The sequence below is a fragment of the Camarhynchus parvulus genome, chromosome 1 (genome assembly GCF_901933205.1).
Source record: "Camarhynchus parvulus chromosome 1, STF_HiC, whole genome shotgun sequence".
NCBI classification, from domain to species: Eukaryota; Metazoa; Chordata; class Aves; order Passeriformes; family Thraupidae; genus Camarhynchus; species Camarhynchus parvulus.
The window spans coordinates 109,330,366-109,349,284 of NC_044571.1; the positions used below are offsets into that span (position 1 = coordinate 109,330,366).

An 18,919-nucleotide genomic window follows, 5' to 3' on the forward strand; every position below is an offset into this window, starting at 1 on the left:
GCACAGGATGAATCTGACTGTGTGCACGTGGCTTCAGTAATATCCATGCATTGCATTACTGTGAGAGGCTATAAGAATGAACTTGGGAAATTAAATGTTCAGTGGCACTGTGAATATGTAAGGTGATGAGGGTGGGACAAGATCACAATCTTTTTCTGATGACCTACAGAGAGCATTTATATCTAACATGGACCTAAACATTTAAGAGGTAACAATGAATGAAATTCAGTTTGAATGCAGTATCATGGAAGCAGTTTTAAAATTTTCTCTTTCAATATCTATCTCCTATTCTGACAATGAGAGCAAATTGAGGAATAACTGCAGTCTAATTACTTTTATATTAAAGACACCAACAATGAAAGATGGGGTTTTTTTCCAACAACTGTGATAGAAAATTTAGCTGTCTAATGTCGGACTATGTTTTCCCAAAAAATATTGGAAAGATAACTAATTGTTTTTTCTTTCTTTCAGATGTTAAATATGTAAAAGAAGAAGATGCAACTCGTAAAACATTCACAGTCAGCAGCACGCTGGATTTCCTAGCAGATCGCAGTGATGATGGTGCAGTTGTAAGTTGCAGAGTAGATCATGAGTCCCTAAACTCTACACCTCAGATAGCAATGCAGGTTCTAGAAATACACTGTAAGTAATACACATTATACATGCTTGCTTTTATAGTTTTGTTTTGTTTCGTTTCAGAGTGTCTGTTGGAGCAAAGTTCTCTGGTATTGTGCAGATAGATAACGCCTTTCTTTTAGCCAAATTCTGTGGTTTGTATTTGGTTGGTGGGGTGTGTTTTCTATTTTATTTTTACAGGAGTGACTCAAAAAAGTTTAATGAAAGCTTAACATTGAGAGCGCTGTGGGACCGAGTTCTTGGTTTTATTTGAGAAGCAGTGGAAAGAAAATGTACTTGTCTTTTTTGGTTATCATTGAAGTAATTTAAATGGGTTATTTAACATCAAGAGCATCCTAATTCACAGTTTTCCTTGAAAGTTTCTAGAAACTTGAAACAAGGGTATAAAGAAACAAAGTTTGTAGCAGATTGCCTCAATGACGCTGAATCCTGCTAATGAAACTCACTAGTGTTGTTAATAGCACAGACTCAGGAAGAAAAGCTCTTTAAGATTTATTTTTAGGCCTGGCCCACACAAGTTGTTAATCTAGGTAATCCACAATTCAGTTGTATTGCATCTTTATATATTGGCTATTTTTTTTCTTTCAAACAGCATTTCTGGACATGATGTTTTCCACAGTGCATTGTTCCAAAGTTGAATTAATCTGGTTTTCTCTGTGCCCTACTCTGAAGTCAGATTGTCCTTTGAGTCACTGGGTTTTTTTCTCTTATAAACTGTGAGAGACCCCATCAGCTGACATCTTCATATTCACTTGTATTAGATCCACCATTTTTTGGGGTCCAGCTGTTTTTGGTTTGTTGGTTGTTTTTTTTTTTTCTGGAGAACATGTGTACATCTGCAAAATGCAGACCAAGGGAAGGCAAAAGACCTTTCATGAATCTCTTTCTAGACCAGGTGCAATCAACCTGTTGTAAAGCAGACAAGCTTGTCCCTGAAGCAGGCAAGTGTTCAGTGACTGCAACCAGTTCCTGAGGAGCCATGTCAAGGACTGCTGCCATATGTAACTTGTTTCTAAACAGGGATATTTCTATAAACAGGGACATTTCTATAAGCATCTAAGACTTGCAGCACATGTAAAATGCAGGAATGGCAAAAGCACTCTGTACACAGAAGCTGACAACTTTGCTAAAAATGCCATCTGCAAAAAAAGTCTGAAAATGAAGAGAATGTGGATTAGCATATGTGCTAAAAATGTTTTCTGAAACATTCTAGCCATCATTTTACTGAGGGAGATCAGGGCCTTTCTTCACCAAATGGCTGTTAAGCACCTCTCCTAATATATTCAAATGCATCTGTGCTGGAGACATGAATCCCTAACAACTTCTTTTCCTTGAATTCTAAATTGCACAGCCATCAGCCACTGATCTTGCCCATGTCTTCACTTCCTAATTCTTTGCTCTTTCTTCAGCGCCTTGCTCAAGATGTTGGCACCGCAGGAGATGAATCAAATTTAATGGAACACTAGATGCAGAAATTGGACAGCTTTAAAGAGTTTAAAATGGCTGCAATGTAGTGTAATGTGCCTGAAAGTAAAGGCAGGGCCCTGGTTTGCATGAGCCTCATAAGGCAAAAAAGCCTTTTTGTGGCCTCTTGTATATAAAACTTCCTGAATATTTGTTTTCCCTTCCAGTTTGCACCCTTGTAGTGAGGCGCTTCCTTGCTAAATAGCAGTGAGGTGCATCTTCCTCTATGCTTGTTTCTCCAAATTTTGAACAAGACCCTTCTCCCTCTTCTCTGGCCTCACTGGAGTTCTCTGACAAGGTCAGACTGCACTGGGCATTTCCATTACTGGTGTACTTTATGTTAGTTCCCCCTCTAAGACTGCCAGCTTATCAAAAGCCATAATGCACAAGTAATTGTTCTCTATCATTCCTGCTTGCTCCATTAATTTTCCACCAATCAATTTAATACTCTCTAGCACTGGTATGGAGTTGTTATACATAGAAAGAGAAGTGATAAAAGTGCCAAAAGAAGCTGAAGTTGAGGGCAGAGAGTGGAAGAACCATTTAAAGCTATGGAGAAATAAGTATTCTGTTATTGGTGACAAGAAGACTAAGATCAGTCTTTTGTTGTCCTTGTCCTTGCCACTCACATTTCCGTGGTCAGCATACTCAGAAATCTTAATGCTGGTCAAATTTTGAAAGGAAATTTTACAAAAAGAGAAGAAGATTCAAGGAACTGATGATATGGTTCATCAGAGAGCCTTAAAGGAAAAAGAGATGTGAAATTATTCACTGGAGCAATCCCAAATACTCCAAATGGAGTACATTACACTGGAATTGGGCTCTTTGATTTTATTCTCCTTATGTTGCTCACCGTTGTCATGGATATTACTGCAGCCAGTGGAAGCTGGGTTTTTTTCTGTCAGTCCATAAGATTTCAAACAGAAAAAAAAAATCCTGTTTGTATCAACAAGAATCATGCTCACAGGACCCTGTGGAAGCTGATCCAACATAAATCCTCAATGCCACCTTGCCGCAGGGCAAAAATAGTGCTGGCAAAGTTGATGAATTATGGGACCTCAAAGTCAGGAGAATTTGTTAATCTGACAACCTGTATGCTCCAAAATCATAACCAAGTTAGTGTGGCATTGCCACATACTCTTAATATCCCAGAGATCTATAAAATTAGCAGACAACTGTGAGAGTATGATAAGCAAGTCTCTTAAAAAGGTCAAACAGAACAGCACAGGTGAGCATCAGTTTGGCAGAGAATGAATGTACAAAGATGAAACATCACTCATTAGAACTGCTCTTGAGTTTTAAACTCCTTCCTAAAATCTGAAAAGTTAAAACATGGATGCTCCTCACGAATTATCAGTGTATCATCACCAGTTAGAAGGAAAGGGCAGTAAGAACTTGTCTAGGCATTTCTGCCCTGTATAATTATGCTTGAATGTTGAAAAGCCTGCTTTGTTTCAAGCAACTCGCCCTTGACAATGGACAAAATTTGTGGCTCCATCAAAACAAACAAACAAACAAACCAAAAAGCAGAGGAAAATAAAAGAGAACAGTAGGAAGTGCAGGGTTGTGTTTGCATCCAGTGGATGATGGGTAGAGGAAAAAAAAAGCAAAATAATGGAACGAAATGACAGGTTTTGATATATGCCTAGTGAAAGATAGAATAAAATTAAATCTGCCTTAGATGCTGGGACTGTATGAAACAGATATTTGTAATTAGTCCATGGAGAGATGTAGATAGAAGTGCTTATGAGTCCACACAGCTGTTTTTATCATCAACTTTAGTAGGAAGTCAACTTAACAAAATGAAAGCCATTAGATATAGAATATGTTTATTCCCTCATCTTCCCCTTACAGAAATCTTATGTTTTATTATTGTGATAGAGAAATCAAATAAGGTTTCCCAGTAGTGCTACAGTGTATAAAATGAAGCTGAGGACTAAACTTTTACACTCAAAGTTTTTTTTATTTTATTTTCTATTATTCATATTTATGTGTATGTGATAGAAATAGTCTCTAAGTCCTTCTGCTGCTCTTTGCTTTCCTTTCTTTCTTATAGTTCAGTCTGAAAGTGGAGATTATATTATTATTTTGAAGGAGAGAGTGGTCAATTCTTGTTTTTACAGGGCTTCACAGATTAATTTTGCAAACTCAAAATATTAAAATAATAGGGGAAAGCATAGCATACCCCCACTCCATACTACAGGATAATTAGCTCCTCCAATCTTTTGATTTATTTGTCTGTAATTTATGTTACATCTCACTTGTGCTTAATCTTGTTCATCTGTATGTTGTGCTCTGTGCACTGCAGGGCAGCCCAATTGCCCAAGTCCTTCTGCTGTGCTGAAAGGTTGGGCTGTAATTTAGTTTCTGCTTGGCCAGCAGAGGTTTGTGGTAGCATGACACTGCTTGCTGAGTTTATTTTTTCTGTGACCCTTACTGTCAATAGCAAACCTAAAATAGACTTGTATCCCCTCTGGCTTTGCTGTGAAGTTTGCTTGTCAGCCCAGCTGCCACTGATTATTAGGAAGTGCTTCTTGTAAGTGATAAATACAAATCTCAAAGGGATACTTAATTTCATTGTTTACTTCTGTGCTCAGACTAAACAAAGAATGTATTCTTTGTTCCTGTATTAAAGAATTATGGGTACGGTGCTTCAATTTTGAAAGCTTCTCAGTACAATTTTTAAGAGATTGTCTAAGTCCTTATGCATGCTCCTGAAAAGACATTTTGAGGGCATGTACAACTTCTGGTCCACATCTGAGAAGTCAGTGAATTCTTCTCATCCCTCCTCAGTGTTGCAGACATGTTGTGATTCCCAAAAGCAGCATCTTCTCTTCCTTCCAGGTCTTATCTGAGCAGAAAACAGCCAACATGTTGCTTCGTACTGAACAGAGTGCCATAAAATTACCCAGTGGTAATTACTGTACCTTAGTGAAGGTTCTCTGACTACAGTAAATTACCCAGCAGACCTCAGTAAAAATTAATTGTGTAAATCTACCCCAGAGGCTGCTTTTGAAGCCTTAAAGTGAAATCAAATCATTTGAACTTCAAACCTAATCATGGTGCTTCTAAAATGGCAGCTGTGATGTGATCCGTGCTAATGGACTCAGTGAGATTTTGCTCAAAAGCTGACCACACTCCCAAATGACAGCACTAATAAGCTAAATATGTGTTATGTAAAGAAGCGTCTAGAGAGGCAATTTTGAATAAATTCCATATTGGCAGACACAGATGTGCAGTGAATTGTCGGCCTGATAAATCTATAGCCATCAGCTAACTTGCTTCCACAGGCTATTCCAACATGTTTGTGTGATAGGCACACTTCTTTTGTGAGCTGTTATTAGATTCTTTTGCAATGAACATCTGGACTTGACTTTAAAATTAGGCAGCCATTCCATGAGAATGTTGGAATCATTGTCCTGGAAATAAAGGTATTGATTTTGCATTAAGTAAAGAAACCCCGGGAGTGCAGCAGGCTGCGGATTGGATCAGCCACGCGCTGGTGTGGCCGTGTAGAACACGGGGTGTCTGTGTGTGCACAAGTGTCTGACAGCACCCTGCCCCTCTCACTCCTGATGTAACAACAAATGGAAGCTTCCCTGATGGCAAGATGGGCCCAGAATTTCTGCTTGTGCAAGCAGAGTCATTTCATCAAAGAGTTCCCTGATGCTCACTTAGGAGGGTTTAGCACACTGTTTCTGCTTGGCTGCTTTCAAGTTTTTGTTGGAACAGAGTTTCTAAAATAGACATTCTGAACAAAAATGAGTAAAAAATGTGTGTGAATATGTAAAAATATATTAATTGTAGTATATCATGTACTGCACCTTCATATAGCACTACATGAAATAAGGCATTCTAAAAACAGGCAAGAAAAGGGTCATGAATAGTTGGGTGCTGGACTCTGTGTCTGTGATGAATGCCTGAAAGACTCAGAGCTGCCCATCAGAACAGTACATAGAGACAAAATCCCTGTGTTCCTTAAGTCTTAATGTTCAGTTCTAATGAATGTCACATGTTAAATATGTTAGTGGCTCTTCAAGGTGCCTGTGTCTATCCAGACTTGCTGACTTTTTGTAGCTCAGGAAGAGCAGATGTGTGCCCATGCAAAAGCACACAAAATGGGATACTTCTTAGCTATGATAAAATAGGAGAGGAAAGGAAAACTTTCCTCTGCACTCTACATATGGTCCCTCTGTACTGTAAATGAGTAAAATATGTGTCACACATTCATTTTCTTTAAGCTGTGTGGCCATTTGTCTTTTTGAAGCTGATTCTAATTTTCTCTTCATGTGCTCCTTTCTCTTTACTTACTTTAGTTGTTTTTCCCCAATTTTGTGCTTAAAAAAAACATATTTGCTTTTGCACTCTGGCATAACTCCTTCTCTCATTTGCTTTGAAGTTCTTTTTTTTTTTTTTTTTTTGACTTGTGGTATGCTGCCCAGAACTCTCCCAGAGTTAAGTGACACCTATGCTTTAGGAATAAGGGCACATCTCCTTTTTTTTGTAAGTAGCTTTTACTCCCTAGGCAGAGAATAGGTTTTTCTGAAGTGAAGAAAATATGAGACTTAAAAGAAATTTCCTTCACTGATGCTCATCTCAGTGGTTTCAGATCATTCAACAGAATTGGTCATTCTCATTTGCTTGTGACCATGTCTTCCTTACACTGTGTGACACCTTGACAGACATACTGGCTAAAAGCAAAATCTGGTAACATTTGGTGAGATTACACACTGCCACAATCTTTGTATGGACAATCTGGCAAGAGATGCATCCCCAGATTCAGAAAATGACATGTTAACTAGGATAATAAGGTGTCATAGCATAGCCTTCCATTATTTAAAATATTTTTTTTAACATCACCCCAAAATACTAGGTGAACTCAAACAAAAAGCCTGTGTGTTGAGTCAGGAGTGAAAATAGTTGCAATTTCTGAGAGAATTGAAACTTCTTTTGATGTTGCCAAGAGAGAAAATGTCTGTATAATGATGACTTCAACCAATAAGTTTAACCACACAATTCTTCTAGAACTTCTCATACAGTGAAAAGACCTGGATTTTCCAGGCACATAATTCCCTAGAGTCACAAAAAAACAAAACAAAACCAAAACAAAAACAAACAAAAAAACTCACCTGAGATTTGCACATCCAGGGCTTTGCAGTTCTCTATTTCAAGCTAGCACTATTTTCTCTCTTCCTACAACCATTTCATCATGGAATAATTTGAGTGGTTTAGAGCTATGATACCTCAGAGACCTCTGGAACTTGTGGAAGGAGGCCAATACTTGAAGCTTGGTCTTATTGATTAAAGCCACCTTTTGTTCCAGCTTAAGAAGCAAGAGGGGGATGTATTTTCTGTCTGATGTGCAGACAGGACCTTGATTTCTCACAAAACCTCTGATCACAGATGATCTCTGTAAGCCTAAGCAAGCAGGGATGTCCTTCACTTTCAGTGAAAACCTGTGAGCTGTTCAGGTTCCTGGACAGAAGCTCATGAGGAAAAGCTGGATGTTTTCATAAATGGCTCCCTGAATCTGAAAGGAGATCAAACTTCTGGGCACTGTTCCTACTTTCTCTTTCACTGAAGATTCTGCTGGATTGCTGTGACCTTGAGAAGGAGACAGTTCCAGTGTCTTCCAGTTGACTCCCTCTTATATAAGTTCATCCTTTTTACACATTCAGGTTCCCACCCAAGACCCACCCATGTTGTGATACTCAACCAACCCAAACAGGTTTGGGTTCTGTTTTGGTTCATTTTTTGTTCCTGAATTCACCCAGTGAATGTTAATATGGAAAATAAATATATCTTTGAGGACCAGCTGTTGGTCTATCTCCCTTAAAGGAGGGATGTTACTATACTTAACAGGATAAGATACAGATAAAACCAGTAATAATGAGAATGCAATTTAAAAGCTATAGTTTCAGTACTCTACATCTTTTCATATTGAATGAAAATTAAGTAAAATGTTAATTATATAGCTCAATAATTATGTAAGCACTTTGTTAATTAGTACAGTTACATTTATTAAACTTTTCATACTGGTGAATGCTTGAAACAAATGAAACTTAAAGGATAGTTACTGTACACAGTAAAGGATGATATCTGTGAACAGAAAAGTTCACTGCTACAATTTGCATGTTTAAATGAGATCAATTAGGTTAATGACGGATGAAAATAAGAAATCCATTATTTAAATGCAAAATAATTCATAAACTTGTAAGTCCATTTACTGCAAAACTTTCATCTTTCAAAGGGGATATTCAGTTCAAAGGGTTAATGTACAATCCTGACCTTTACCATCTGGAGGTTTATGTTCAAATATGGTTTACAAGTGAAATATAATCTAATTTATTTCTCTGTAAAATCTTATGTAGAAAATCCACAGGGTAGCTTGTCTACTCTGCATAAAAACTTTGAAATCTGGTGTGGGCAGGATATTCTATGTGCCTGTTGTGTGACTGGGAAGGTTTTAAAAGAAGTTTGGGAGGGAGAGTTTAATATTATGAAAAGTAGGAAAGACTAGCAAGCAGGTGAGACAGTCTGGAGGAAAAGATAAAAAACAAATTTAGAGATCATTACCAGAACCTCCCAAGGAAAAGAAGTTTGCCATTCACGAGGGTGGGATGAATATTTTCAAGAAGCAAATCAAATTTTCATTTTCTGATGCTACTGCTTAGTTATTTTTATATAGACTAAAATTTATAGTGTTCAATATCTGATATGAATGTTAGAGAAAGGACTGAAGACATATTTGGAAATGCTGAGTATCTAGAGCTCTCATTTCACTTCTCTAACAGTTATGGATGTGCTATAGTTCTTAAGCCATATTCAAGATAATTTAAGTCAGACACAACAGAACAATGAAGGCTTTAAACAAAAAAATCTGAGAAAGCAGAAGATAAAGTTACACTGAAAGGTCATGCGCTCTCTCAAAGTTCAGCATTTCTTTATAATGTGGTTTAGGCAGAAGACTTTTCTTTGTCTTTTCTTTTTTTCTCCTTCTCTTAAGAGCAAAAGGAGATAAAAAATAAGTTGGAGAGTGGAGTGTAAGGCAATGGAGATGCTAAATGAAACAAATTTTACTGTTTACTCTGAAAAAGTGGCATGACAAAAATAATTAAACAAGATGAAAGTTGTAAAACCAAGCTTCATCACTTGCATTCACTGGAGAAAACAGAACTGATTTGCAAAGAAAATATTGTTTCTACCACATCATTCATGTGTGGATGGGACTTAATGCATAATTGAGAAACACCAGTGACCCATTCTGCAAAGGCATGTAAAGGGGAGTGGCTGTTGTCTGGTGCTATCTCCATGGGGTGGCACACACTCAGAACTGGGGTGACAGTGCCACTCTGTCCTCCACTTATTTCAGCAGGGGCTACTGATGTGCTCACATTTATCTCTGCCTGTGTTGAGGCCAAGCACAAAGTAGGTAAGAATGATCAAAGAACACATTACGTGACAAAGGCAGGGTAAAGCTGTAAACATTTGAAATGGAGCAGGGGGAAACTGTGGAACTTTGGTGTTGTACTTCCAGCTTCTGTTTCCCCCTCCCAAAACCCCAAGCCACATGTCATGTGCTACCACATTTCACATCCTTTATTGTGTTTTAGTAATTGTGGGAAAGAGGCTGGCATGACCAGCAGGTGAGCTGCTGAAACAAGTCCAATGGATATCTTTAGCAAAGTACCACATAATCAATGCCCACAGAATTAGTAACCTAAATGGTTTCCTGCCAGGTTGGTGCTCAAATTGAGGCATTCATGTAATATGAGTGTCAGGAGGGAATATTTGACTGATCAATCTTTCTTTTCCTCCACATTGGCATCCACTTTCTTGTTTTGCATCCAGGAGAGTGTATTTACACTCTTCTGTTACAAGCTGTTATTACTCTTTCCTACAACAAACATAATTTTAAAATAAACCAGATGAGATTAAGGATGACACAACAGAATTCATCAAAGAATCTTAGGTAACAAAGGGACCATATGCTGCTTCTGGTCCTGCTTAACTGTAAAGCAGTTTTAAAGGAGTACAAAAAGAAGACATTGGAATATCCATTTGGATATGGTACCAAGTATTCACTTCTGTCAAACCTAAGTATTGAAGTACTATCATAAGGCTTAATTTCACAGTGTTGTTGAATAGTTTTATTGAAATTAAATGCCATTGCCATGGCACAATTGCTTGAATGAGATTAACTCACCCACAAATATTACTAGTTGAATAATTTTCAGATACATAATATTGATTTTTTTCTCTCATCCATTTAAGCAATGAGTTAGTCATTCTTTTCTGAAGCAGAGGATCAAACTTCCTGCATCTGCCAGGCTACTTTGGTGAAGTTACCAAGGCAGACTTGCACCTAAGCGCTTATTCAAGGCAGCAGTGTACAGACAGAAGCCATGCTGCTTGCCATTTACAAAATAAGCCAAATCTGGGGAAATGCTGATTCACAGCTGTAGGATGCACAGCTGGTAAGTGTAAAAGCTATTAAAATGGTGAGCACTTGCACAGAACTGATTAAAGCGCTTCTCTCTCCTCTTTCTCATCTTACTTAGGATATCCAATCTGATGCTTATTTTTGTGCATGCTGCAGTGATTTGTCTTTGGAATTTACTTTTAAAGTGTCTTCTTTCCTAAGCTTATTTCCTTACATTTTTTAGAAATAGGAATGAAATTATATAGGACTAGAGAATTTTCAATGAGCTTTGTAATTGCTATCCATGTATGAAAATTATAATCTCATGATTTGTGAAGGAAAAAAAAATCCTGAAACTTGCCTGTGCTCACTCCAGCTCTAATTAATTTAGAAAGTAGATATATCATCATTTTCAGAGGTATCTGCTTATTTTATCTTTGCATCTGGAAATGATGGAAAGGTTCCAAAGATATAAGAGAGAGAAAAAGCGCAATGAAAAATGTAGAAGGCCGTGACATAAATAGATTTCACAAACATGCATTTTGAAGAAAAACAGACAAAAATGGGTAGACAATAAATGAATTAGTCTCTCAGGAAAAACTTTTAAAATCTTATCATCTGGCAGCCATTTATTACCAGGCAGCAATAATCTTTTATTATCAGACTGTTAGATTTTTATAACATTTTTTAAAATGATAGCACCAGAACTGTTGTTGTGCACTGCCACACTAAAATATCTGAGAAATTTATGAAAGCTTTTCAGCATTCAGAAGGTTTGCAGTCATAAAATAAAACCATGAAGTAAAGACATGCTGTTGGTAGCTCATAATTTAGCTAAACCTGTAAGAAGAAAAATGTGTTGTAATGAACCAGTTATAGTAACTTGCAGTCTGGTACAAAGAGAAAAAATGGTGGTTTGTGTTCAAATCAAAAGACAACAACAAGGTAAATATATTCATTAAAAATGGCATAGTAAATCTGAGTATTATAGATCCAGGCAGGAGGTGCTGCTGCACAAGGTTAAGTGATTAATTCAGAACTTGGAGTATTCTGGAAATAGTCAGTGGGTAATGGGAGGAAGGTGGGGGTTATCCTTTTCCTTGCCAGATGACCTGGCAGCCATGACATGGATGTTACACCACAGAAAAGGTCTGTGTGTTTTATCTGGGCTGCCTGGAGCTCAGCTGAGTGTATTCTGAACTGGCAAGTAATTAATAAGACATGTTCCCTGTGTTGCTTAGGGTCCAGGAAGGTAAAAACTGGCATCCATGGGAAGCTCAGTGATCACAGTGGAAAGAACTGCTCTGTCACACAAGCGCAGCTTTCTTTCTGAATGGATCCTTCATCATATTCCACACTGTTGGATCCAGTGCTCAGCTAGGTTGTTAAACAAAGCCTTTTCCTACTTGCAGTACTTTTAAGGCTTTTTAAATCATTGAGTATAGGAGAAAATTTCTAGCGACAAAAGGTAATTAAAACTGTCTACTCGTCATCCTAAAAGATGAAATAAGGAGGTGGTATCAGTGCTTTTAGCAGGAGGACTGTAAGTAACACTTGTAGCACATCCTGATGCACTGTGAGCCGTGTAGTTGCCACCTGGGATGAAACCTAAACCATGACACAAGAGCTGAGGTAATTTCCTCTTTCTTTAGGAACTGGGAATTCACTGTTATAAAAATGACTGATGGGGTTTCCCCCCTTTTTTCCTGTTCCTGTCTATATGGACCTCATTTAGAGTCCCAGCAAGCTTTTCTGGTGGAATAGCTCCACATTGCTCCCACATCCCCACACCGCTTTCTTTTGGCAACCTCATTGTTCATTTGCCACAGCTGAAACCAAGCCGTGGTAGGACTGGTGTGCCAAATTCATTTTTCCTCAGAATGGCATTTTATAATCCAGAGACCCTTTGCTGCAGATTTCCCAGGGGGAGGGAGCGCTGACAACACCGACGATCGCTGAGCGTGCCGCCCGCCCGCCCCCGCCCTCTCGGCGCCGACAGCCGTCCCCCGGCCCCAGCCACCCCCGCGCACCTTGTGGCCCCTCCCACCGCTCCCCGCCATCCCCGCCTTTGCCATGCCGTTGGTGCCGGCTGTCCCGGCTACCGCGGTTCCCGCCCCTGCTTTCGTCATCCTCGAGGCCCCGCCCCTCAATTCCGCCACGAGGAGCCCGCCCAGCAGCGTCACCGCAGCCCCGCCGCTTCCCCCCACCGCTACCCGCGAGTGCGGCCGCTCGCCCCGCCCCTCAAATTCCCCTCTCCCCCGCCGACACGGCGGCGGTGGTGGCCGAAGTTCCGTCCGCGTCCACCGCGTTGCCGCCGCCGGCGGCGGCGCACGCGACCGCACGCACCGCACGTCCGGCACGCGACCGAGCGTGCCGACACGCGACCGGCACGTGCGGGATCGGCACGTCCGCACGCGACCGCCACGGCACGCGACGCGACCGCCACGTGCGGCACGCGACCGCACGTGACCGCATCGCACCGCCCGTGCCGCGACGCACCGCGACACGCGCGGCACCGCACGTGACCGGCACGCGACCGCCACGTGCCGGGACGCGACCGGCATGACCGCCACGCGCCACGTGCCGGGCACGTGACCGGCACGCGACCGCCACGCGCCGGGCACGCACGTGACCGACGCCGTGCGGGCACGCGACCGGCACGTGCCGGCACGCGACCGGCACGTGCCGCGACGCCGGCACGTGCCGGGCACGTGACCGGCACGCGACCGCCACGTGCCGGGCACGCGACCGCACGTGACCGCCACGTGCCGGGCACGCGACCGGCACGTGACCGTCGCGACCGCGCGCGCCGACGCCGCGACGCCACGCGCACGCGACCGGCATGTACGCCGCGTGCCGGCACGCGACCGCCGAGTGCCAGTACGTGCGCGACACGACCGGCACGTGCCGGCACGCGACCGGCACGCGACCGCCGCGTGCCGGGCACGCGACCGCACGACCGCCACGTGCCGGGCACGCGACCGCACGTGACGGCATCGCGACCGCCACGCGCGGGCACGCGTGCCGGCACGCTGACCGCACGCGACCGCCGCGCGCCACGTGCCGGCACGCGACCGCACGTGACCGCGTGACCGCCACGTGCGGGCTGCGGCACGCACGCGACCGCACGCGACCGGCCACGTGCCGGGCACGCGACCGCACGTGCCGGGCACGCGACGGGCACGTGCCGGGCACGCGACCGGCACGCACGCCATGCGGCTGCCCTCCCTCCGGTCTCTCCACGCCCCCAGTGACGTCAGTCACGCATGCGCAATTGCTACACCCCTCCCCGGCCTCCCTCCGGTCTCTCCACGCCCCCTAGTGATGTCAGCCACGCATGCGCAATTGCTACACCCCGCCCCCGGCCTCCCTCCGGTCTCTCCACGCGGCCCTAGTGACGTTAGCACGCATGCGCACAATTGCTACAACCGCCCGCAGCCGCTGCGGCCGCACCGCTCCGCGCCTCTCCATCGCAGGCCGGCGCCGCTGCCGGGATCAGCCGCGCGGAGCCGTTATCGCTCCACCGCCCCGCCCGCACCCTCCACTGCTTTCGGCGCAGCGTCGGTGCAGCCTCCCGGTCCCGAGCCGCTGCGTGCCGCTGTCCAGCCAGAGCCGGCATCCCTGTGCCCTGTCACGCCGCTTCCGCCGCCTAAAAATAAAGAATAGAAATAGTAATACTGAGAGTAACGCGCTCAAAATAGAATATCTAGTTTTTGAAAAAGAATCATTAATAAAAAGCAAAAATTTTCCATTGTTATCTTCCCTAAAAATTATATATTGAATTAAACCCTGTGTTTCCTGCTTTAGAGAAACAAGTAGTTACTGTTGAAGTCAATTAGCAGGGAAAACCACTGGGGAATGTATTTCCTACACCACTTTGTTGTGCCTTAGAGGGTGAAACATAAATATAATTGTGTTAGTAAGCTCCGTTTAGAAGTGTGTGGAGAACAGAGAGCTGCCTGGTGGATTAAAGTAGGAATGGGAACTTCAAGTCGGGGCAAGCAGCGCTGCATTGATGCATGCAGATGAAAGCTTAAGTGTCTGGCGTCCTCTCTTCAATTTTATTTGGGTCATTTACAGTGTTACATAAAATGCTGATAATTTTTAAAAATATTTAAGCCAGGAATAATAGCTAGATGGCCCTTTAATTTCTTCCTTCACCTGTGGCTGTCAGGATTACTTCCATCAAAGTTTTGCTCTTTTTCATACTTCTCTGGAAACCTCTTGATCTCATTGCATTAGTTGTCTCCCTCCCTCAGTTAAATTCTTCATGTATTCCTATCTGATACTAATTTGCTCCTCTGGTTCAATGTATAGTCAAGAGAGTAATTTATTCATCTTCAACAGCACCACTGAAATCACAGAAGTACTTGATGCCCTGATTTATTAAGGCACTTGAGGTCAGTGCCTTAAGCACGTGCTAAAAATGAAGCAAATGCCAGCCTGGCCTCCAAAGGATTAGTCACCTGCGTAATGGTTTGCAGAGTCCTTAAAAATATGAACTTGTGGAACAGATTTGCTACTGGTGTAAGGTTAGAGCAGCTGTTCTGGAAAGCTGAATGATGCTGAAAATACTTTCAGTGGAATTGCAGAGAGTCTGCACTAAGCCTTTCCCTCTTCTTGTCTTGTGCTGTTACTCTGTGGTGTGCAAAAATAAAAAAATCAAAAGTCAGATTTTTTTTCATCACTTTAATTGTTCAGATGCCATTTAGGGTTCTGCAGGACTATTGGCATCTCAATAAGAAACTCTATTGTTACAGCATATCTTTTTAATTTTTTTTTTTTGGGGTGATTTTGTGGGGTCATATTGGCATGCTCTTTCACATTTACTTAATAACAGCATGTCAGTGGTGTCACTGCTAAGGATAACAGCCACTGCAAATTTAGTGAGACAAAACTTAGGTATCCTAGATTTGCAGGATAAAGTGGTTTGTATTAGGAAGCTATAGACAAAGAAACCATGAGGAAAAATATCTATTTTTCAATTCAATCTGATTTTTTTTCCACTGTGACAATGAAATTTGGTTTTCCTCTTCCTAGGGAAAAATGTGTTACAGTCCTTTATTTATCATCTTTTTTTTGTTCTTTATAAAGGTGGCCCTCTAAGTCATATGTTGACTATGAAAATATATTCTTGCAAACCAGGTAGCAAATATTTTAAAAGTTAAAGATCTACTTCAAATGCTTTATTTGGCATGAATTCACAGTAGCTTTATTGTGTATCTTTTTGCAATTAAAACTATAAAACTAATCCAATCACATTGGACAGATTGCAGATTCTTCTGTAGTGCTTTTTGCAGATATTTGAAACATTCTTTTGCAAATTCTGTTTAAGATTGTTATGGTTTAGGGGCAGCTTTATTGCATTTCAGAAATAATATCCTGTAAAATGTCTGTAACAAGGTATTTTATCTGAAAACCCATTGTAGCTTTCTTATTATGACTTTCAAGCTTCTGCAACAACAAAAGGGTTCTTATTCAAATGTACACTATTGCATTCATTCCTCTAATAGCAGCATTCCATCATATCAGCCTAAAAATAGGCAAACAATTGCATGGAGTACTTGTCATTCATCCTAGATGGGTTTTTTTCCTTTATTTTGTTGTTGGATATCAGACTTTTGGATAGTCATATGGAGTATTTGCATCGAATACAGAAATAAAAAATAGTTTTCTCTTAGTATACACATGTTTTCTATCTGTGTCTCCTAGAGGTATAAAAAGTTACTGGTTTAGTTACATTGGTCATTTTTATTGCCTTCCTGAAGACAATGGAAATTGCACAAGGCTCCATATGAAACTGTCTCCAAGTGTAAATTAAATCTGTGGTTTAGTCTGTTGTAAATAGAGAAGAATGTACTCTTAGATAATAAATCTTTTTTGTGTATATCAACAAGTTGTCTATTTTTTTCTTCCTAGATACACCTTTAGTTAAAATCATTTCTTCCAATTCATGGCCTGAAGAAGGACAATCTATAATTTTGACTTGTGAATCCAAAGGAAAACCAGTGTAAGTGATTTAACAAGTAATATGTTTTTTGTTATTTTACTTATTCTGCTGTGACTGCAATCCTCAGCTGCAGAAATCCACTGGCTTTGTCTCCTCCTGGGGTGTAAAGTACTCTCTGGTATAGAAAACCCCTTGAAGCCTGTCTTCATTAAGTGTCTATAGAAGATTGCTCTTTTACTTTGTCACCTATTTGAGTTATCAGGAAGAATTCCAGCTGTGAGATTTTTTTTTCCCCTGTCAGGTATATCAACCTGAAAGGTGTGCAGGTTTAATCTATCTCTGTTTACATCATTAAATTGATGATAGAGGAGAAAACATCTCATGAAAATCTTCCTACATCAACCAGCCTCAGAAAAAAAATATTTTGAACTTTGGCTGCCATTTACAGGTGAATTTGAAATTTAATTATATGTGCAAGTTGGCTGCCTGTTTCTACCAGGATTTGGAAAGGTGTAGCCTGCTTTAGGAATGTAAATTGTTTTCCTTGGGAATTAACATCTTCTCCATTAATACCTTTAGAGAAAAATCTGCAGAGGTTAACCCTTGCACAGAATCTACTATTTAAATAGACTTGACTCTTGGAAACAGTTAACTGCTCAGAGGGGCTGTTATATATTTACTCATATATATATATATAAAAAAATAATCCAATTGCTTAATATTAAGTCATTATGAATCAAGTTTCTTAAATATTGACCTTCTGCTCAGAAGATGAATATATAGTGTTGTGATGATACACAGATTTAGAATGGTCTTGAAAATGGTAATGGAATAATATTTTGAACCTAGAAGAGGTGTGAATTGCATGACAAAAATCATGTCACTTATGGCTGAATTTCTCCCTGGTATAACTTTAGTGACTTCATGGAATTGCTTTATGCAGGAGCTTGAAGTCAGATTTAGGTCAAGTAAGGCATCTAAGTCCAAAATTTCTATTTTCAAAAACTCTTCTGGCATAATTTAAGCTCCATAGGTAATTATTTTTTTTTTAATATTATGCACCTGCATCATTTTAAAGCAGCTCCTCCATCCAGATCTTGACTGGGTGAGCACCTAGATCATGCTTCTTCCCTGCTTGAGACCAAAACACTGGGAGTTCATCTGATTAGTCTGACCTGATGCTCCATGTAATTGGTCTTTTCTGTACCTGTGTGCTTCTGATATGTGTGTGTTTCTGAGAAAAATACTTCTGTCAGTAACACAAAAATCCATTGTGAGCCCTCTCTTGCTTTTATAATGTACCTGAAGGAGAAGGATTTATCCTTTTATCTCATATCCCTTGAACATTCCCCTGGGCATGAAGAGGTAGAGTCTGTTTCCCCCTTATTTTCAAAATCTGCTGAAGATGTGCAAGTGCTTAATTTTAGCAAAGAGGTCAGCACTGATTGCCCTGAGTGCACCATTGGCTGGGTGATATTTAGCATTTTCCTTATCTCAGTATTTTCCTCATGACTTAACAGATGAAGTGCTCCTTTTAGCTAATAGACTTGAGGCATTCTAGCCCCACTCAGTTCCTCACTCACAGCAGGATCAGGGAAAGAATCAGAGGAGTAAAAGTGAGATACCTTGGCATACACAATATTTTATATTTGGTACGCATAATACTCTGGACATACTTTAAACATTAGGAGGCACTAGTTACAACTTAGTAATTAAAAGAGAGCTTCAATTAAGGTGTTACTGATTTGTTTATTTATTTTAAGTAAAGCTGTGTTCTCTCCTTAAAGGATTCAAATGCAAAATTTGCATGTGGTTTTGAAAGGGAAAGAAACAAAAATCTTCACGTGACAGAATTATCAAGACAGGGACCTGCACGTGGTAGCCTTTGGGGCACAAATATTTTGCCAATAAATGCACCTCTAATTGTCCAGGCCACAGGCATTGCCAACTTCAGCTGCTCTGAATTGCTTCATTAGGTCAGTCTCTCATGGCACAGGGCCAGTAATAAATAGGCATCCTCCTGGGAGCAGTTTGCAGAGGCTTAGCTTGAGAAACAGGAGTGTCATGCTCCCAACCTGCATTGTGAGTGCCTCTGGCTGGGAGAGAGAGAGGAATTGGAGAGGTCTACTGAGCCCAGATATGTCAGTGTCATAAGGTAAGTGATGAATTGTGGGCTTCATGGAGAGCTCAGGCCAGCTGTGGTTCTTCACAGCTGTTTGCACACCGTGGGTTAATTTCTGGATACTTTATGGCACAGTCTCTCCTGCTTCCTGCAGGCAGCAGTAAATGAACACTTACTTAGAGGTGCATTTCTCTTGCGTCCCAGAGCAATTTTCACAAGCTTCCAAGTGGCATTTGAGATGAAAACTGAGAAAGGGTGAAGCCAGGTGGTGGCTGTGGTGACATTGGTGTTACTGGTAGCTGCTGCTGAGGAATTCTTTTCCAAC

At 41.1% G+C, this 18,919-nt stretch overlaps 1 protein-coding gene across 3 annotated transcripts in view; it reads left to right on the forward strand.

Moving 5' to 3' along the window:
- CADM2 (cell adhesion molecule 2) overlaps positions 1-18,919 on the forward strand; it is a 578,457-nt gene that overhangs the window by 471,316 nt on the left and 88,222 nt on the right. For all 3 annotated transcript variants that reach the window (XM_030960443.1, XM_030960463.1, XM_030960451.1), the window contains 2 exons: positions 472-642; positions 16,442-16,532. In XM_030960443.1, the coding sequence (XP_030816303.1) occupies positions 472-642; positions 16,442-16,532 (262 nt within the window). The remainder of the gene's footprint in view (positions 1-471; positions 643-16,441; positions 16,533-18,919) is intronic.